Genomic DNA, 18898 nt, shown 5'->3' with positions numbered 1-18898 from the left:
TCCACAGTACGAGCACCTAAATGGCTTTTCACCAGTGTGGATACAAAAATGCCTTTCCAATTCAGTCTTGCTTGGTAACAATTTAGCACAAACTGCACACTCAAATATGTAAGGACCGCTTCTTGGACCAGATGACACCCCGAGCATCTGAAAATAGACAAAGGAACAACCATGAAACATTGAGCACAAGAGGAGAAAGTAACAAGCGAGAATATCACAGTTCAGACGAAGAATCAAATGTAAAGAACTGTAAACAATGAAAAAGAATTACTAGCCTATCAGAAGTATTAATCAGCAGTTTTGTTTCTGCAAGTTCAGTGAAAAGGTGTTCTGAAATTAGCCTTTTAGAAAGTATCTTTGTCACAATGTGGGTGCAATTTTAAAAGACCAGCAGGAGTCTCAAACAGAAACAAGAAATGTCAGGCAGACCCTTGAGACTCTGTCAACCATGAAGTCATATGCAATCCAATAACATCTATGACATTGGGTGATATGAATAAAGACTAGCAAATGCTTTTACTTCAATTTTGTACAGAAAGGCCTAGTGTAAATGTACATGGAGTTTTAGATAAAAGCATTTGCTAGTCTTTATTCATATCACCCATTGAGTGGCCATGCCTTAGGTCTGTAAACAATGGTCATGGAAAGGTCACTCCTGGACACTACTACATACACCACCAGCACACCTATCAAACAATAGGATTAGTTTTCTCAGTGTTATTACACAGTGTATGTACATGTTGTATGCATTGATCATTGGTGGGAATCAATTTACAAAAGCTCTGATTTCTCTGAAACTACTGGAGAAAATCTCATGAAACTTCACACTGCACACTTTCAGTAGCCTTACATAAGAGTTTTGATACTGATTGATTCATTATGAGAGAGGTCGATCGGAATAGAAATAATAAATCTGGGGCCCAAAGTAGTGCACTTAATAGAGGGGTTGTCCTTGTGATGCAGGGTGTCCTTGATAGACAGGTGTCAGCTAAGGGAGGTTCCACTGTCCCCGTAAAAGCATATCACAACCCGAAAATATACTATAGTAAATGAGGTTTTTATAAGCTCATAATCGATTTGGAAACTGTGTAAAACTTCTTCAGGGCTGAAACTGAAACAGTTAATCCTTCGACTTCTTGTGTCTTTGGATGTGTATCTTCCTATTTGAACTGCTCCTGAACTCCTTCCCACAGATATGGCACACAAATGGTTTCTCTCCTGTATGAGTCATCTCGTGCTTCCTCATGTTCCCCTTCTGTGGGAATGCTCTTCCACAGTAGGAACATTCAAATGGTTTTTCACCAGTATGGACCCGGAAATGAATATCCAAGTTCGCTTGTTTCCCAAAAGGTCTATCACAGACCGTACATCTGAAGATTTTTGGAAATCTCCAACCCCCTTTTGGCGGACGACTAATGCATCGAAATATCTGGAATTAGACAAAAGAATGACCAAGTCAAGAAGATATGTAGATAGTTCATTCTAAAAGTACATTGATTGAAGGAAAGCAGGTAAGGAATTTGCTGAGAAGATGCTGCAAAATATCTAAAAAGAACTAAGTATAAGTCACAAGACTGAGGCCGCACAGAAGACAAACTTAGCTGAGCTGAATTGATAGGACAGGTTTACATGGAATTGTATATACAAAGCAGTTGTAAGGAGTCACAAAAGCTAAAGCCCTTCAACTCCCGTGTGGATTCGTTCATGCATGGTCAATGAACCTTGTTTCTTAAACGCTTTCTTACAATGGCTGCATTTGAATGGTCTTTCACCAGTGTGATGCAGCTCATGTGCAGTCAGGGATTGTTTATTAACAAAGGCCTGATTACAATATGCACATCTGAATGGCTTTTCACCAGTGTGGAGGCGTACATGCACCGCCAAGTGATCTAATCGCGAAAAAGCTTTTTCACAGTAACTACACTTCAGTTTCTTTTCACCAGTGTGTGATAGTTTATGCCTTGTCATAGCGCTTTTCCTGGAAAAGACTTTTTCACAGTGACTACACTTGACTTCTTTATCACCAGTGTGCCTTCGTTCATGGTTTATCAAACAACCTTCACGAGAGAAGAATTTCTCACAGTAGTGACACTTCAATGACTTCACAACAGACACCGCTTGGGCATAAATCTTTGAATATCTGTGTTTGTGCAGAGTGTATAATTGCTGTGTAGCACTACTAGTTCCACATGTAGGTTCAAGAGGAATATCAGTTCCATTTGTCTGTAAGTCATCATCATCATCATCATCATCATCCTGGGCTCGATCATGTTCCTTTATGCCTGCAGTCTTGTACAATTGGCCAATCTCAACATCCACGGTTGAATCAGCTTCTGACGTTCCCTTCAACTGAAAACTATCATCTTTGTCCCTGGCCGGATTAGCTCCTGCAGTGTTACATGTCGGCCCACTTTCACCTTGCAGGAATGAATCTGCCTCCAACATTCCCTTCAACTGAAAATCCTCCTCCTCCTGTGTTAAACCTGCAGTTTCCATAAGTGACCAAACTGTATTGATTTGCCAGCTTCCCATGCCAGACTTCATCTGGAATGATAAAATCGTAATGTCATTTAGATAACAAGAATGAATACAGAGGTCGATTTTTGACTCTGCCAAAGCTGTTGCACAAGCACTTGTTATTTTACCTTAAGCGTGACCAAAGAAGCAGAAATAACAACTCATCATCATCATCAGCAGCAGCCAGGGCTAATAATAAATCATCATCATTGGGAGTATCCTGGGTGGAATCGGATTCCGAAAGTCCGTTTGACTCAGAGTCACTGTCAGCCTCTTCTGCTAGCTCAGCTACTGAGGAACCATTCACTTGGACAACACGGTCCTCTTCCTGGGCAACTAAACCCCTTGAAGTACCACGCTCATTTCCAGATTTCTTGGCCACATCTGCAGTTTCAGCTAGTGACCAAACAGAGTCAATGAGTATGTCACCAGTGCCAGACTCCAGCTTGGAGGCTGGTTCAACTTTGACCTGTAATTATACAATTTCAACGTTGTTTAATAACAAGACTGAAGACTGTATCCCGGAGTCTTCTTTTTGCGACAATGTGCATTTCGTCCCCAGACATTTTCACAAGAACTTGTTATTTTCCTCCATGAGCATGAATAAAGAAGTTGGTTGTTAAAAGAAACACTTGTCACTTGAGGTCATCTCCGTCAGTTAAGCCCCAATTGACTAAACACTAAGTTAAGTTAACACTAGTGATACTGATAACAGTTTTGAACAGCCGGGGCCCTGGAATGATAAGATGTCATGAAAGAGAAAGTGTTGTCTTTGGGTTCTTTGACGTGCACTTGAGATTTTCTCTGAAAAAGGAAAAAGACTTCTTTGTTATAACTAGAGAGTACACAGACTATGTTGGCTTGCTGAATACTTTCACCACCCAAATCCTGAGGATCTATCGGAGAGCCTCATTCAGATATAAAGTTCAAGCATGCCCCACCCCTTCCATCTTCAGCATCTGACATCAAATGTTAAGGTATACTTTTATCTCTTCGTACCGTCATATGAAAGTCTTGTGTATGGCAGGAAAAGAAAAGGAGAAAAAAGTAGGGTTAAAAAGCATTTCTCTTAACAATATCCCAATGAGCTGAAACAGTTAAAGTAACTACTAGCATTCAGTTCTTGTGCACCAATTGTCAATCAAAAAGTTCTCCTCCTTGTCTCCCTAGTTTTAGCAGAACATGAATGATTTTTCCAGGTCTAACAGTCCCAACATCTCCAGGCCTAATGTACAATGTGTCATTCTCATCAAGTCATCAATGATTCCTTTCCGCTCTAGAGTCCAAAATGATGCAGATATTTACAAATGGACTATAGATATTCCCTCCAACCAAAATAAATAAAACAATTTTTTCTTAATTGCACGAAGCGAATATATTTCAATACCATAACTTGACAATTACATTAAAGCAATGAACTTGACTTCTAGAGCAGGCTTTACACAGAAGGTTTAAAACCTTTCATAAGTGTGGTAGTTCTCATTAAATGCATTGAAAGTCCATCCGGTTGGTTCCACTTCGGCAGAACAGAATTGCATCAAAATATGCTTTTAACCAAGAAAGTCAAATTCTATCTATGAGTCCGTGGTTCTCAAATTGTCCATCGCCCTTGCGTGGACTCAACCCAGCCGAAGTCGGTTTCACTAGGCCAAACAACCCAACTGGCGCATAAACCGTAGTGTCACGTATAAGAACACTCATCCCGCCCTGGAGTAGAAATACTCCCTGGAGAAATCACCTCCAAGTGCAGAGCGAAAGCTGAAGAAGAAGAAGTCCACCCCAGATGAAATATTTGTGTTTTGTTTCGGCTCCAATTGATCTCGAGATGGACCAAAAACTCAAAGTATACATGTTCGCCTCAATTGTACAACTATGGGACAACAATAATCTAAGGGGTCTATACCTTGACACAACATCATATCAACTGTTTATAACATTACACAATACGGTTTTAACCGTATTGTGTAATGTTAAAAATTTAAAAAAATTTACAATCCCCGATCAGAAATGACGTAGTTTGATCGCATTCAACTATAAATCCATTGAACAGTTGTGCTTCGTTAGTCATCCGATGACCTTTTTTTGGGGTGTGATCGGGGATTGTAAACTCATTCCCACAATACTCTTATGTATAGCACCTACATAAAGACGACATGATTGGAGAAAGAAAATGACCAGGGCAGTGGTAGCACATGCAGTGGGAGAGCATTGGATGATCGGCAGGTCATGGGTGTGACTCCCAGCCAAGATACTTCTCGGTGTCCATATGACTTCTAATACCTTGACAATATGGAATTATGGAATTACAACAAGTCAACGGAATATTTGGACTCCAATTTAGTTCTTCCATCATCGCTCTTTTCTCCCCCATGATAATACACTGAAACGGTAAAGCTTCATGCAAACCGAAAAAAGAATTGTATTATCCATTAAATTTCTGCAACAAACACAGAATTCAGTCCACTCCAATTGAAAAGGATCAAATTTCAAAATTCTCAGCTTTGCAAAAATTTAATGATTTTCAGTACCAAACTTAACAGTACTGAAGCAGTACACTTGACCGTCATTCACACATTAGATTCATACAATACGTCATTATACAGTATGTTGAATACTGCCACCACTATCTTGAAATGCACCAATACTTCACGTTCAGTTTCACAAATGGGCACTTCCCCATAGTCACACACCAAATTCAACAACCTACATCAAATGTTGTATTTGCACACATGTTTCTCATACACTGATTTGTAAACAAACTCCACGTGGCAAAAACGACACTCAAACACCGGTAAATGTTTTGCCCTGCTGTGATTTCTTTCATGAATTCTCAGAATGCTTTTCCACTTGAAGGTTTTCTCGCAGTGGGAGCACTGATACTGCCAGATACGGGTATGGGTCAACTCATGATGCTTCAAGTGATCTTGCCGAGCGAAGGCCTTTTTACATCCAGGCCTAGCACATCTGTAAGGCTTTTTGGGATCCTTTGGTTGGTTACAAGAGCGAGTCTGTTCGTGCTTTGTCAAGTCACCTTGGTTAGAAAAGACCAGCATGCAATCAAAACATTTGAACACCTTTTTCTCAGTGTAGGTTGTTTCTTGCACCGTCGAGGGTTGTCCCACCACTGATGAACTGCATCTTTCCTGCTTACGAGCATGGATTCTTTCATGCCTCTTCACGTGCTCTCTGCGTGAAAAAGGTTTATTGCAGATACTGCACTTGAATCGCTTTATGCCAGTGCGCCCTTCAGGACGACGGGCATGTGTTTCCTCGTGCCTCTTTACGTGCTGTCTACGTGAAAATATTCTCTTACAAATACTGCACCTGAAAGGCTTTTTGCCAGCGATGGCTTGTTTTTTTACTGTTACCTGCTTTTTACTGACTATTCTTTGATCCTTTTTGCTGACAGTTAAGTGATCCTTTTTAATGAGTGGTGTCTGATCCTTTTTGCTGATTTTTACACAATCATTTTTGCTGACTGTTACATGATTACTTTTGCTGCTAGTCACATGATCATTTCTACCCACTGTCATGTGATAATTCTTGCCGACAGTTACCTGACCATTTTTGCCAACTGTTCTGTGATTACTTTTACCGACAGTTACGTTATCCTTTTTGTCAGTGGTCATTGCCTTGTTGACTACCATCTGATGGAAGTACTGGAAACGAGTATGTGTTTTTTCATGTCTCTTCAAATGATCATGTCGACAGAACGCTTTTTCACAAGAACCACATTTGAAAGCTAGTTCACCAGTGTGCACAAGCTCATGCCTCTTCAAGGAGTCAGGCCAAAAAAAGATTTTTTCACAGTACCTGCAATGCAGTGGGTTCCAGAATTTGTCTTTTCTACATTTGATCAAATTAACTTTCTGACTAATTTCTTCTTCACAGAGTTCTTTCGATTCCTTTTCACTGGTGGGAAACTTTTTATCACCTGTGTCGATATGTGTTAGTTCATGAATGGCAACTTCGTCTTTCCGTGAAAAGGCCTTTTTACAGAAATTACACCTAAATTCCTTTTTGCAAAAATTGTGCGTTAGTTCATGCCTCGTCAAGGAATCTTTGGAAGCGAATGCTTTTTTACAGTATCTACATTCAAGCGATTTTTTCTCATCAGTGTTGTTTTGTAGTTCGAGCAGCGGTAAATCCACTTCAATACGAGAGTCTTCCTTCCTGACATGACTGACCCTGTCTATTAATACCCTCGGCCTTCTCAATAATTTATCATCAGCGTGTATTTTCTCATGCGTTGCCAAGTAAGCTGTCCCAGAGAAGGTTTTCTGACAACATTTGCATTCGAATCGGCGAGTGTGTTCCCGTTTGTGCTTTCTTAAAAAACCTTCGTGACAAAATGCTTTTTGACAGACATCGCATTTAAATCGCTTCCTTGCCTTCTTTTTGTAATCTGATGGCTTCTTCTTATACACTCTGATTTTCTGTGGAGTACATTCTGGCTGAAAGCCACTCCCAGATTTTGTACCAACATCTGACTGCCTGTCAGAGTCGTCGTCCACAGCTAAGTTGCGAGCTTCAATGTCGCCATCCTGGGCTAAATCTGTTGTTTCGAAGTAAACCTCCGGGGCTAAATTCAATAAATCCGTCGTTTCCACCAGTGACCAAACCTGTAAACTATCATCATCACCAGGGAGTGAATCGACTGTTTCAAAGTCAACATCCTGGACTAAACTGACAGGTTCAAAGTCATCATCCTGGGTTAAATCGACCGTGTCTATGTCATCATCCTGGGTTAAATCTGTCGTTTCCACGAGTGACCAAACCTGCAAGTCATTGTCATCACTTGCAGCTGAATCGACCGATTGAGCAACGGACCAAACCATATTTATTGCCATGTCTTGACCTCCGGACCACAACTCACTCGGAAACAATGCCTCCGTCGCCATCTGTAATTAGAAAGTCAGGATGACATATTATAAAAATGTTTTTATTGAATCTAAAAATAACAAAATCTACATTACATGTACATCAATCCATACAATCACATCTACATGAACCACAGACAACATGTAAGCAAGTACACAGCAAAACTCGAACAGTCATTATCTCGTAACTTGACAATAGTCTGGGTGAATACTGGAATTGAAGAAGAACATGCAGTTATAAGCTATTTAGTTCTCTGATTCTCTGATGGCTACATAGCATGAATTCGAACGTGTTTCCTATAATCGGAAATATCACCAAAAGCCTTGCCAGAAATGTCACATTTAAATGGTCTCTCTCCTGTATGGATCCGCTCATGCGTTTTCACATAGCCTCTCTGCGTAAAGCCTTTTCCACGGTAGGAACACGTGAATGGTCTTTCACCAGTATGAGCGCGGAGATGTAGCTTCAGCCCATCTGAACCAGACAAACCCTTCATGCAATAGCTGCACTTGTTTTTGATCTTGCGTTTCGCTGCTCCCCTCGAATGTCTCACAAGGTGTTTGTTCAATCCCGCCTGGCTGATAAACTTCTTGCTACATTTGGAACAGTCGTGAGACTTTTCAAGGACGTGGATTCGCACGTGTCTCACAAACGAAGACTTGTGCGAAAATGCTTTGCCACATGCGCTGCATTGAGATGGTTTCTCTCCGGTGCGAACCTTTTTATGCTTCTGAAAATCGGTCATTTTACGAAAGCCTCAGCCACGGTAAGAACAGTTGAATGGTTTCTCCCCTGTATGAATCCTTTCATGAATGGTCACATCGACTTTCCAATTAAAGCCTTTGTCACAATAAGAACACGCAAATGGTTTCTCGCCTGCATGGACCTTTAGATGGATTTTCAAAATAGCCTCATTTAGGCAATAACTTCTGCAAAGATGACACGTATTTCTGCACCTTTTGTTCTGGATGAGAGAAACACTGCCACTTTGTTGACAAAAGTCTGCCGGAATTTCGTCAACTGACCTTACTACATCCGCCATTTGAAGTTCTCCGCTGTTTAACTTTGAGAGGAAAGAATTATATGTTTCCTCCTTGGTCTGAAATTGGAGGAGGAGTAAACGACACGACACTTAAACAAGCAAAATAAACACGACTGTTTACATAAACCCTGTTTACATAAACCCTGTTGACATAAACCCTGTTGACATAAACTCTGTTTATAGTATACTCCAAGTGGAGCATACATCACCAAAAACATTTTCCCACTTCCTCCTGTCATGGGCCGTTCTCTCAACTTGGGATAAGTTCATTCCTATTTCTAAAGCTGCTGCAAGCAAACAAAGAAACCAAATCGAAATAAAGATGTACCTTTGAATTTCTTTAAATCAAATCAGACGAAAAGTAAAAACTCGTGCAACAATTTAGGAGAATCCCAACTCATCTTAAAGGGAGCCAATAGGCAGGAGCCAGATACGTGTAGGTCAGATCGAGTTCGTGAAGTCGCTAATAGGGGTCTCTCCCGTCTCACAGCTACTGCTTGCTATCAGAGTAAAATCAATATTAGAGGTCACTGCATCATAGGTGCATGAATCTACATCTGCTGCAGCATCCGCAGTTTCAGCTGAAGACCATATTGATATGATTTTGATATCTGAAGTGATCTAAAGTGACAATTTGATACAAAGATCTTCTGGAATTTGAGAAGGAGCTGACATGACAACAAAGGGAATCAAGTCAAGTTTACATGATATATAGCTTTATTCATGCAAAGAATCGGATGCAATTATAACGGGCATCAGACTAACAGTTCCAAAACTTGAGTAATACAGAAGTTGCACATCCTTGCCAACACATCAACCCCCAGTACCCAGACCACGACCACTGGCTTGGCTGGTCCCAAACTGCAATGTGACCCCCACTAATACCACGAAGGGGTCTATTCTCTTTGGTTGCCATTTCCAGGCAATTCTGCTCAAACCAAGAAGCCTTTGACTTCCAATCAACCTGTGACCGATTCAACAGGGTGATTTGCAAGTCCATGACTAATCAAATATCTCTTTTCTGCGAATGTCTTCCCACAAATGTGACACTGAAAAGGCTTTGTATGCGTTCCTTGGTGTTTGTTTAAATTTCCTCGATCAGAGAACATTTTGCCGCAGAACGAACATTTGAATGGTTTCTCACCACTGTGGACACGAGAATGAGTATTGAGGAGACCTTTTCTTGGAAACATTCTCGGACATAGCGGACAAGTCCACAACTTCGGTGACCTGCCTACTGCATCAGAATGAGCTGACGTCGAGTGCGACATCTGAAAGTAGACAAGGGAACTGCCATCAGGGTTTGAAATCCAACAAATCAGGCATTTAGACAAGAATACCATATAACACTGTGTCAAAACAAGGCATATGTGTAACGGACGTACTCAACCGACTGAACTGCATCCACACAATATTTTTAAAACTGTCCACCACCACCAGGAACAAGAATACAGAATGATCCTTAATAAACTGCAAAGCCACTAAATGTTAGTCAATATTTCTATACCATTCAGTCAGGATACTGACATTGAAGGGTTAACACATGGCAAGAGGGATGAGTGCAAGTTTGAACTACATTGTAGCAGAAAATTACAAGAAACCGACTCCTTATCCCTTGTTCTGACTATGTCGATAGGCAGATAATGTCGATTTGCACACGATAAGGCTCATCATATAAATTGCGTGCGGTCCACAGAATGACGGTATGTTAACTCATGAACTTTCAAGTTTCTTTTATCAGCGAAAGCTTTTTCACAAATTTCACATTTATAGGGTCTCGTGTGCGTTCCTTCGTGTTTCTGTAAATTGCCTCTTTGGGAAAATGTCTTTTCGCAAAAAGTGCATTTGAATGGTCTTTCCCCAGAATGTACACGAAAATGCACATCGAGAAGGCCTTTCCTTCGGAAGCCTTTGCCACATTCGTGACAGTTCCATTGTTTTGGTGTCCTGTGTCGTTTCAAATCAGAGATCTGAAAATAGACAAGGAAACTACTATGACTAGGGGATTTTGAACTGTAGGAGGAAACCAGTGCGCCGGGAGGAAACCTAAGCTTTTGAAGAGAGGGTTGATAAGAGCATGGGTGGGAATTGAATGTGGGACTAGGCACTGGTGTTTCCAATAAGCCACTCTAAACAGGCAAGTTCCACCCATTCAAAAAATCAGACCAAGAGAAAAATTGGCTAAAATTAAGAAATGCGTTCGCACCTTCTGCTCTATGATGAATGATCATATGGGTCCTCATTATCTGCTTGATCTTGAAGCCCTTCTTACAAATTGGACAAACAAAAGGTGTCTCCCCGGTATGACTCCGTTCGTGTAAGATCTTATGCGTTTTTTGTGTGAAACCTTTATCACAAAATGAACATTTGAATGGTTTTTCTCCAGTGTGAATACGAACATGACGCTGTAAATTATGCCGCAAGGAGAATGTCATCGGACAGAACGAACATCGGAAGACAAGTTTTTGTCCCGACTGGATGCAGGGGTGAGCATTCAGATGTGATTTTGAAAGGAAACTTTTTCACACAGCGGACATTTCAACCGTTCAGAGACATCAGTGGGGCGTGATCCATACGTCTGGAAGTAGAAAGTTGAACGTCTTTTTGAGCTTCGACTGATTGGCATTGCACTGCACAAGACCTACATGGTAAATACCAAGGGCCCCAACATCTGATTCAAAAGATGCTTAGAAATATGCAGTAGAAACCTATATGGGGGCAGCCAGGAATGGTATTGGATTCCACAGCAGTGATTACGAGGAGATTCCCTTGCTCTTAATAACAGACTTGATGTCAATTAGGCCGTTATTTCATCCAAAAAATTACAACTCAAAAACTTAATATTAACTTTCATTTTTTTAATATTCATAAATTGAAAAGAAAATAGTCAAATTACAATGTAAATAGGTATAGGAAATAATATAGCACACTTGAATTTACAGAAATTACATAAAATTGTGGAGACATCGATCTGACATTGTGATTTGTGTATAAAAACATCACTACATGTAGCTGAATCATGTAAACAAAAGAAAATCTCTAGGTGACAGGCTTACAAGCCTACAAAACTCACACGGATGGCACTGTACCCTGTACCAACCAATTGGGCACCCTGTTGACCTAAACCAGGTTTGACTTCCCCCCTCCCCCCAAAGTGTCGTGTAAAAACTCCTAAACCTAAGAATAAATGCTCACGACAAGGCCACATGGCCAGTACACGATATTGTTATTGTGAACAATTTCTTTCAAATGAAAAAGAAGATTCGCCCTCCTAGTGTCATTCTAGGTGTACCATAAGATGATTCTTCAAACTGTGCAGCAGTGGAAAGCGCTTCCCACATACTTGACAAGCAAATGGTCTTTCTCCTGTATGAATAAGTTCATGACGTTGTAAAGTTTGTTTCATAGCAAACGTACGCCTACAAAATTGACATTCAAAAGGACGTTCTCCCGAATGCCGTTTCATGTGGATTTTTAAGTTACCGTTACTTGACGAGCAATGGCCGCATATTGAGCACCTGTAGCGGGCCAAATATGGTAAAGCAGCATCATGGAATGGGTACTGTAAAAGAAGAAGCAAGTCATTGAATTTCAGCTGTGATCAATTGTCAAACGTTGAAGGAATAATCCGAGGTAATCAGGTTTATATAACACCTATCACTGTAAGAATAAGAAACAGGAAAACTTAGAAGTAAGAAGTAACAAACAAGTACACACTATGAATAGCTGCTTAGAAGCCTTGAGTTATATTTGAGGAGACAAGTCTTCCTATCCTTGTGTGGCTTTCATGACTGTGAAACTTCCCTGAAAAAAAACATTGCTGTGACACACTGCTCAACTTTGGACAACTTCCCTCCAGCACTAAAGTCACCTCCACTAGCAATGTCTGACTAAATCATTCATATTGGCGGCTTTATATTTGCCATATTTATCATTGTGCCATGAACGGCCAACATGTGCTTCCGTAAATTGCCGCCCTCCACGAAACGTTTGTTACACCAACGACACACATAAGGTCTCTCGCCAGTGTGAAGACGAACATGACGCATCCGCGCATCCGAGCGGGCAAATTCCCGTGGGCAGACCGGACACTTATAAGGCCGCTCCCCCGAGTGGCGCCTCATGTGCGTCTTGAGGTTACCCGCAACGGAGCACGTCATAGGGCAGTGCGGACAGGCGAAAGGCTTCCAACGCGACGAATAGTAATCCATGAGACTGAGCCTCCCCATGAAGTGTCGCTGGAAAAGAAGAAGAGGACTTAGTGACATGGCTGGTCAAATGATTGCTTTGTTTGTGAGCAAACCAAGAAGGAAGGCAAGAAACCAAAACTCCCTCTCACCTGTTGTTAAAAGAAAGAGAAAAGCTGAAATGGTAAAATGCTAATTTTATCTCGGAATCTTCTTTCAAATAGGACGGTGAAACCCCTTAGCTACGAAAACATCAAGGTCATCGGTTTCTGGCCAAAAATCCAATTGCACTTTCTTTATCCGTGAGGGCATCCTGCAGTACAAAGAAAATCTGTGTAGATGAGCTACAGGTGGCTTAACTTGATTCTCGTGAATGCAGCAGTTCTAAAAGATTTTCCACAGTTCTCTCACATTGACTTGATTCATCAACATAATGACATCACTGTTCATTATTGTTCATGTACCATCAACTTCAAAGAACCACAAGGGAAATACATGTACTATGTTTATTTCATAATATCCTTTGGAACTTTCACACTTCCAAATATTACCTGAAAGTACTGTTCCTTTTGACTCAGTTGTGATAGATGTCATCCTCATCCTTCCATTCCAGACAATCTCGAAATGTACATGTAGCAAAACTCAATTTCCACTCGGACACTTCAATGACTTGAAGCACTGATATGATTTGAGGTATTATTTTCAACGCAGGACAGAGCATTTTGATACTTGATACCAAGATTATGTACAGTTATGTTTGAAGAACTGGACATCCGTCACATGTCATCATAGAAGAGGCAGGAACAGAGAGGAACTCGAGTTGTCAACTCCTTCCGTCGTCATGTTTCTCCATCACCTTAAAGGTGAAGATGCAAATCTCATACCTCACATTGTCTGGTGCAGTACTAAACCATCCCTCGTTGGTTGTATTGTACAGGTGCCATGGTACAAACCGGGTGCAAAAGACTTTCCTTGCTAGACCGTTAACACAAACATTCCTTCCTGAGAGAACCATTTCATTCAAATTGTCCTCTACGTGTAAGTCCAACCGCAGTCTGATATTTTGTGTTGGTGTCTTGAGATAGAGCATATTACAAGTGCATGAACGTGATACTGGATATTGGCCCGCTGCATTACAACATCGCTGATTATGTTGGGCTGAACAGAATAATGTCTTTTATCTGGTCCGACCGACCGACCCTGAAGTGGCTCCCTCCAACAGGCTAACACATTTTCATTCATCAAAGTCGATGCACTTTACCCAGACAGAGTTTGTCAACATAACATCTAGTAGTACGGTATCCCAGAGATTTCCTCTAGGCTCTTGTCAATTGGTCATGGGCTCACCGCTAAAAGGCAAGCACGTATTTCTAAGCTTTGTCTCTGAGCTCAACAGCCAGTATGAGAACCATGGATTGTACCAAGCCAGACAGTGAAGAGTATCAAGCAAGCAAGCAGGCAGCAAACCTATTCATCAGCTTATGAAACACTGCAAGCCACCCATTTTTGGCGGGCGTTTTAATTTCGTGGATGTAGCGAATAACTGAGATTCGTGGAAATAAAAACCTCAGAAAAGTTTTGACTGGAAAGTCTGAAAATTGACTTTCCTGTCTGTAAAGATGTTAGTAAGAAGCGAGAATGCCAAGACGCAGATTTTTTTTAACACTCCACCATGGACAAACTTTGTCATAATTTATTTAGATCAATTACAACTTGTCCACAATGACTAGTGTGATAGTACCTTTCACCCAAAAATAGTTCTTGGACAAAGGACTATGGTAAGACTAACATGGCCAAGATCAACATGTACAGAATGTACTGTAATCAACTTGATGAACCAGTGTGAGAGCAAATGACTTGGGGTTGTCCATTCAGGCCTCAGCTAAATATTACACCAGTACCTGAACAGAAGCAGTGCTCATTTGGCAGGTTAAAATTATTACTTTAATTGTCCATGGTGGTGGTTTTGAAAGTAACAACTCATCTTTTAGCAAGAATGTAATCAGTGCAAATGAACACTAAGTTCCCAAAGCAAAATACTCCTTTTCTTGAAAGGTCAGCTAAATGATTTGGATTGGAATTTCTTCCGTATATGACAATATGACAAGCTACATATGTAATGGGATGGTCAGGCGTAAATGCTAAGATGAGTTGTCAATTATATCAAAAACATGTTGAGTACAAAATGACAGGTCCAAACTTCTCTGCAAACTCGAAATATCACCATGGCATTTCAGTGTGAAGAACCTATGACAGATGTAGTTCTCAAAGTTGAGCATTATTCTTCAAACTGTCATCTGCATTTCAAGGCAGAGAGTGGCCAACCAATACCAAATCCACTCATCATGAATCTATCATTTCAAACATCCAGACTTCAGATTTCCATCGTTTCCTGTGCAGTGTTTGAAATTTAACATGGCTCTCATTCTCTTCCATTGACCAAGACTGCCGTACAGTTTGCAAACTACTGCCAGCACTGTCCAGACAGAACACTCATTGATGACTCATGGAGGTCCTTTGTTGGACCTGCATTCTTGCTCTCCCAATGTCAACAACTTTCAACTCCTTCAACACAAAGTGCATTTCCCCCTGACATATCATACTTTCTTCACACTAAGACGCCATCCCAATTCTTCTAGATTTTGAAGTTGGTAACGTTTGAATGTTGGGGCTGGAGATGGAGAGGCCCGCCAATTTCAGGTTGGATTTCAATTTGCTATAACCAGCATCACGATCTTTGTGGATCTAATTGCTTCAATCCATACCAGTCTAATCCATGCCACCCAACCAAATTGCCTTTGCCAATATTGTTACATGCAGCAGCATGGTTCACCTCCATACGAACATTCAAGCACAACCTTTTCAACAAATCTCCACACAGCAACACATTCTTTTAAAATGGCAATTGCAGGTCTTCTATTTATACAAAAACCAGGCATGGGCAGTGGCAGTATTTTGCTATGAAGCGCTGCATGTGAGAGTACATTGTACATGAGAACCTTTTCATCACGTTTATGACATTTTTCTCAAGTTTCATGACCTTACAAACCTTACAATGTAGGGCATAGCAAAATGGATTTTAGAAACTTCTGAGGATCAAGAAAGACTAGTCTTAATTCGTTCTCAGTAGTACGGGTGTATGGAGATTTGAGTTGGAGAAGTCATTCTGTACCCTTAGTCACTAGTGTCAGCAATTTTGTTTTGTCAAAGTTTTTGCAGTTCAGGATAGTCAGATACTTGGACTTGGAGCTAGACAATTCAATGTAAATATTCAAGATCACCTCACTGACTTTTTTTAAGAGGTCACTCAAGAAAGGGAAATTTGACATTGGGCTAGAAAATTTTGATTAATCCAATCGTGCCAATGTACACCTAAAGTGCACTCTGCACAATACAGTGTGGATACCTTTACGAGCTACATTTTCATTTGTACTCCACTGCTGAAAACTTCTCAATTTCCTTTCCGTTTTGAAGTCCATGTGAAGTATGGACACTCGCCACGAAAACACGGTCTCTGGTGTACAGCTTTACATGCACCTCAACTGATATGGCACCACTCTGACTTATTGCTAGTAATACTCCAAAACCAAAATTGCTGTTACTGTTGAAATATTAGAAGGATACTCTAAAACTGATCCCTACCTTTCCATCTGCTCTGCCATCTCTGCTGCCACCTGGTGACATCGCTGGATTTGCGATCGGCCCAGACACTGGCACTGGGCCTTGATTACTATCACTTGTCCCCGAGGTAGGGGTCCCTGGTTTTATAGTTGGCATATTGCCTTGACTGTCACTGTCTATTTGCATACTAGAGGTCATAGTGTCAATATCAGGTTTAACGTCCTCAGACACACTGAGGGGGAAAAACGTATCACTGGATATCATGGCAGTATGACTTAACTCAATACTGTCACTGATACATGTACTTGGTACCGAAGTCTGCGATGGCGTAACAGAGGGTGATGACATAAACCTCGAAGATCGGGACACTTTTGGTCGGGTTGAGAAATCGCACTGAGAAAGAGTGGTCGAAGTAGGCATATGGTGTAAACACTCTGAATCGCCATAGGACGGAGAATGACTTGGAACGTTTGGTGCAATCTGGCTGGTGTCAAGTTCTGAGGAAGGTTTTCTTTGTTGAGAATCTTGGCCCAATGGTGATGAATTAGTCGCCATGGAGATTATGTTTGAAAGTCCAAAATCTTCGGCAACATCGGAGAGGTCGAGGGTTGGAGGTGAGTCCGGGATTTCCACAATGGCAGGGACATCTTCAGCTCTCTGAGTGAAGAAGAAAACAAAATGATCAGCAATGATATCTGGGTAACACAAAGTATGATGGTGGGCTGTTTCGGACTTTCTACCCGACATGTTATTGCAATAACATAAACAGAACAAGTTTTTTACCAACTTTGGTATCATTTCCTGCAGAGAATTGAACACTATCCCGCAGATTACCAAACAAATTGAACGAGATAAACTTACTGAAAACAAACCGTGAAAACTAACCTGTCTCTTCCTCCTCTCACTCTGCATACTCTGCGACACCAAAGATCTTTTCGTCAATTCATGCGACTGCTTTTCCAACTCGTGAGACCTCCTCTCAAGTTCTAACTGTTCCTTCAACTCGGCATTTTCCTTCATGAGTTGATTCTGTAATTTCTTCAACAAATTGTCTTTGATTTGGATTTGTTCTTGTTTCACTTTCAACTCCGATTTCAAGTGTTCTAAATCACCTCTATAACGAATGAGGTTATTTTGTTTGTCTAAAAGATCAGATTGAGCTTTCTCCAACAGTTCCCTATTACAAGACAAGTCTGATTGTACCCGTTGCAACAATCTCTCCTTGACAGAAAGTTGTGATTGTGCTTTGCTCAGCAGTCCCTCCTTCATCCGAATCTCATCTTGTAATTTAGACACCTCTTCGTTACCAGCGTCAACCACTGGTTTCATTTCTTCCAATTGTCTCTTTCGCTGTTCTATTTCTTTCTCCCCTATTTCGACCATATTTTCTTTCACAACAAGTTCTGCCTGATATTTTGTGATGAAACTAAACAAGTCCGACCATGCCTTCGTGAGCACAGCACCTTTACTATGCAGCTCTGTCTGCATGGTGACAAATGAATCATCTTCTTTCTGCTCTTTAGGCGAGCTGCTTTCCCTGGCTGCTGGACTCGATTCCAGCATTAGATTGAATTCTTCTTCAGGATCTGCAATCGACATAGTGCCGTCCTTCATCGTCCAACGGGAACTTTATTTTATGATGCAGCCTCTCTGTAAAAACAATAATCAGGGTACCATCACTTGCTCAGGCTAGAAACCCAGAAAACACTTTGAAATGACATTGACATCTCACACGGACACTAGTCACTGGGGCTAGCCTAGCACTGTCACTTCAAGCCAAAAATGCTTGTCATTTATTTCGTCAATTGATGAACTTTTTTGGGCCATGATCAGGGTTTGTAAACTCGGGCCCTAAACTCGTCCCAAATAATGAAGGAATAATGAAATGCAATGGATTTTGTGTCAGCACGTGTGCGCCGCCAATCGGAGAATGGCAAAACTCCCCGAAGAAAAATTTGGCCAGAAATTCATGTACAAAAAAAGAGTATATTTACTCAAAAGACGTCGATTCCGACCCTCAAAATTAAACCATCATGAGCACAAGTTCATTTGGCGACTATCTAACTTACGCTAATGATGTTAAGTTGTGATAAAACTAGGGTTTTTTTGTGCAATTCGACAACAAAGCCGACAAATTCGTGAATAATCCACCATGTTTTTTCTCCTTGAGATATCGAGAACAGGCGGGAGATTCGGAACTGTGAAGCGCACGCGAGCTTTGAGCTACAGGGTGTATTAAAAAGACAGGTTCATTTTCCTTGCAATTATCAATAAGGGACGAACTGTTTCACAGCCAACTTGTACAGTTGTCAAGATCATTAACCCCTGGGTGTCTACAGCGGCGAAGCAGTAATGTAGTTTTGCTTGCGGGAGGTTTACGATGAGGTTGTGATCTTGTGGTACTTGTAGTACCAAGAAGAGACACAAGCAGAGGAGGCGTCTCCAGTTGTCTTTATGTCCGGTCCGATCACGGGATCAAACATGCCAGTTGTCTTGGCACAAGTTAACCCAAGCGCACCACCCATAGACTAGTTGTTGCACCTCAATCAAACTGACAGACTGATCCAAATTAGGAGGCGTCTCCACCAAGAGACAATATCACAACCAACTAAAGACTGGTCTATCGTCTGTCTCCAATTCACTTCTTTTC

The 18898-nt window shown here is 41.1% G+C and overlaps 1 protein-coding gene across 8 annotated transcripts; it reads right to left on the bottom strand.

Moving 5' to 3' along the window:
* Positions 1-276: 276 nt before the first annotated feature.
* On the bottom strand, positions 277-18416 carry LOC135487902 (zinc finger protein 768-like). Of its 8 annotated transcripts, XM_064772114.1 has the most exons (5): positions 18318-18416; positions 17134-17898; positions 16270-16905; positions 2646-2986; positions 2510-2544 (listed from the first exon to the last, which is right to left on the bottom strand). In XM_064772114.1, exons 2-5 carry the CDS (start codon positions 17860-17862, stop codon positions 2541-2543), a joined length of 1710 nt encoding a protein of 569 aa, XP_064628184.1. In that variant the 5' UTR covers positions 17863-17898; positions 18318-18416; the 3' UTR covers positions 2510-2540. The 8 variants fall into 8 exon arrangements, with proteins under 8 accessions (XP_064628187.1, XP_064628183.1, XP_064628184.1 ...); XM_064772117.1 differs by lacking the exons at positions 2510-2544; positions 2646-2986 and adding an exon at positions 277-1429; XM_064772113.1 differs by lacking the exon at positions 2646-2986 and having other exon boundaries at positions 1442-2544.
* Positions 18417-18898: the final 482 nt, after the last annotated feature.

This window comes from Lineus longissimus, chromosome 5 (genome assembly GCF_910592395.1).
Source record: "Lineus longissimus chromosome 5, tnLinLong1.2, whole genome shotgun sequence".
NCBI lineage: Eukaryota > Metazoa > Nemertea > Pilidiophora > Heteronemertea > Lineidae > Lineus > Lineus longissimus.
This window is presented reverse-complemented; position numbering and strand designations above follow the sequence as displayed.

Coding starts and splice junctions, on each gene's coding strand:
- LOC135487902 (XM_064772112.1), bottom strand. CDS start 17,862: ATGAAGGACGGCACTATGTCGATTGCAGATCCTGAAGAAGAATTCAAT. Junction 16,906..17,133: donor GTGAGAGGAGGAAGAGACAG/GTTAGTTTTCAC, acceptor TTCTTCACTCAG/AGAGCTGAAGATGTCCCTGC. Junction 7,419..16,269: donor ATGGCAGAGCAGATGGAAAG/GTAGGGATCAGT, acceptor TTCTAATTACAG/ATGGCGACGGAGGCATTGTT.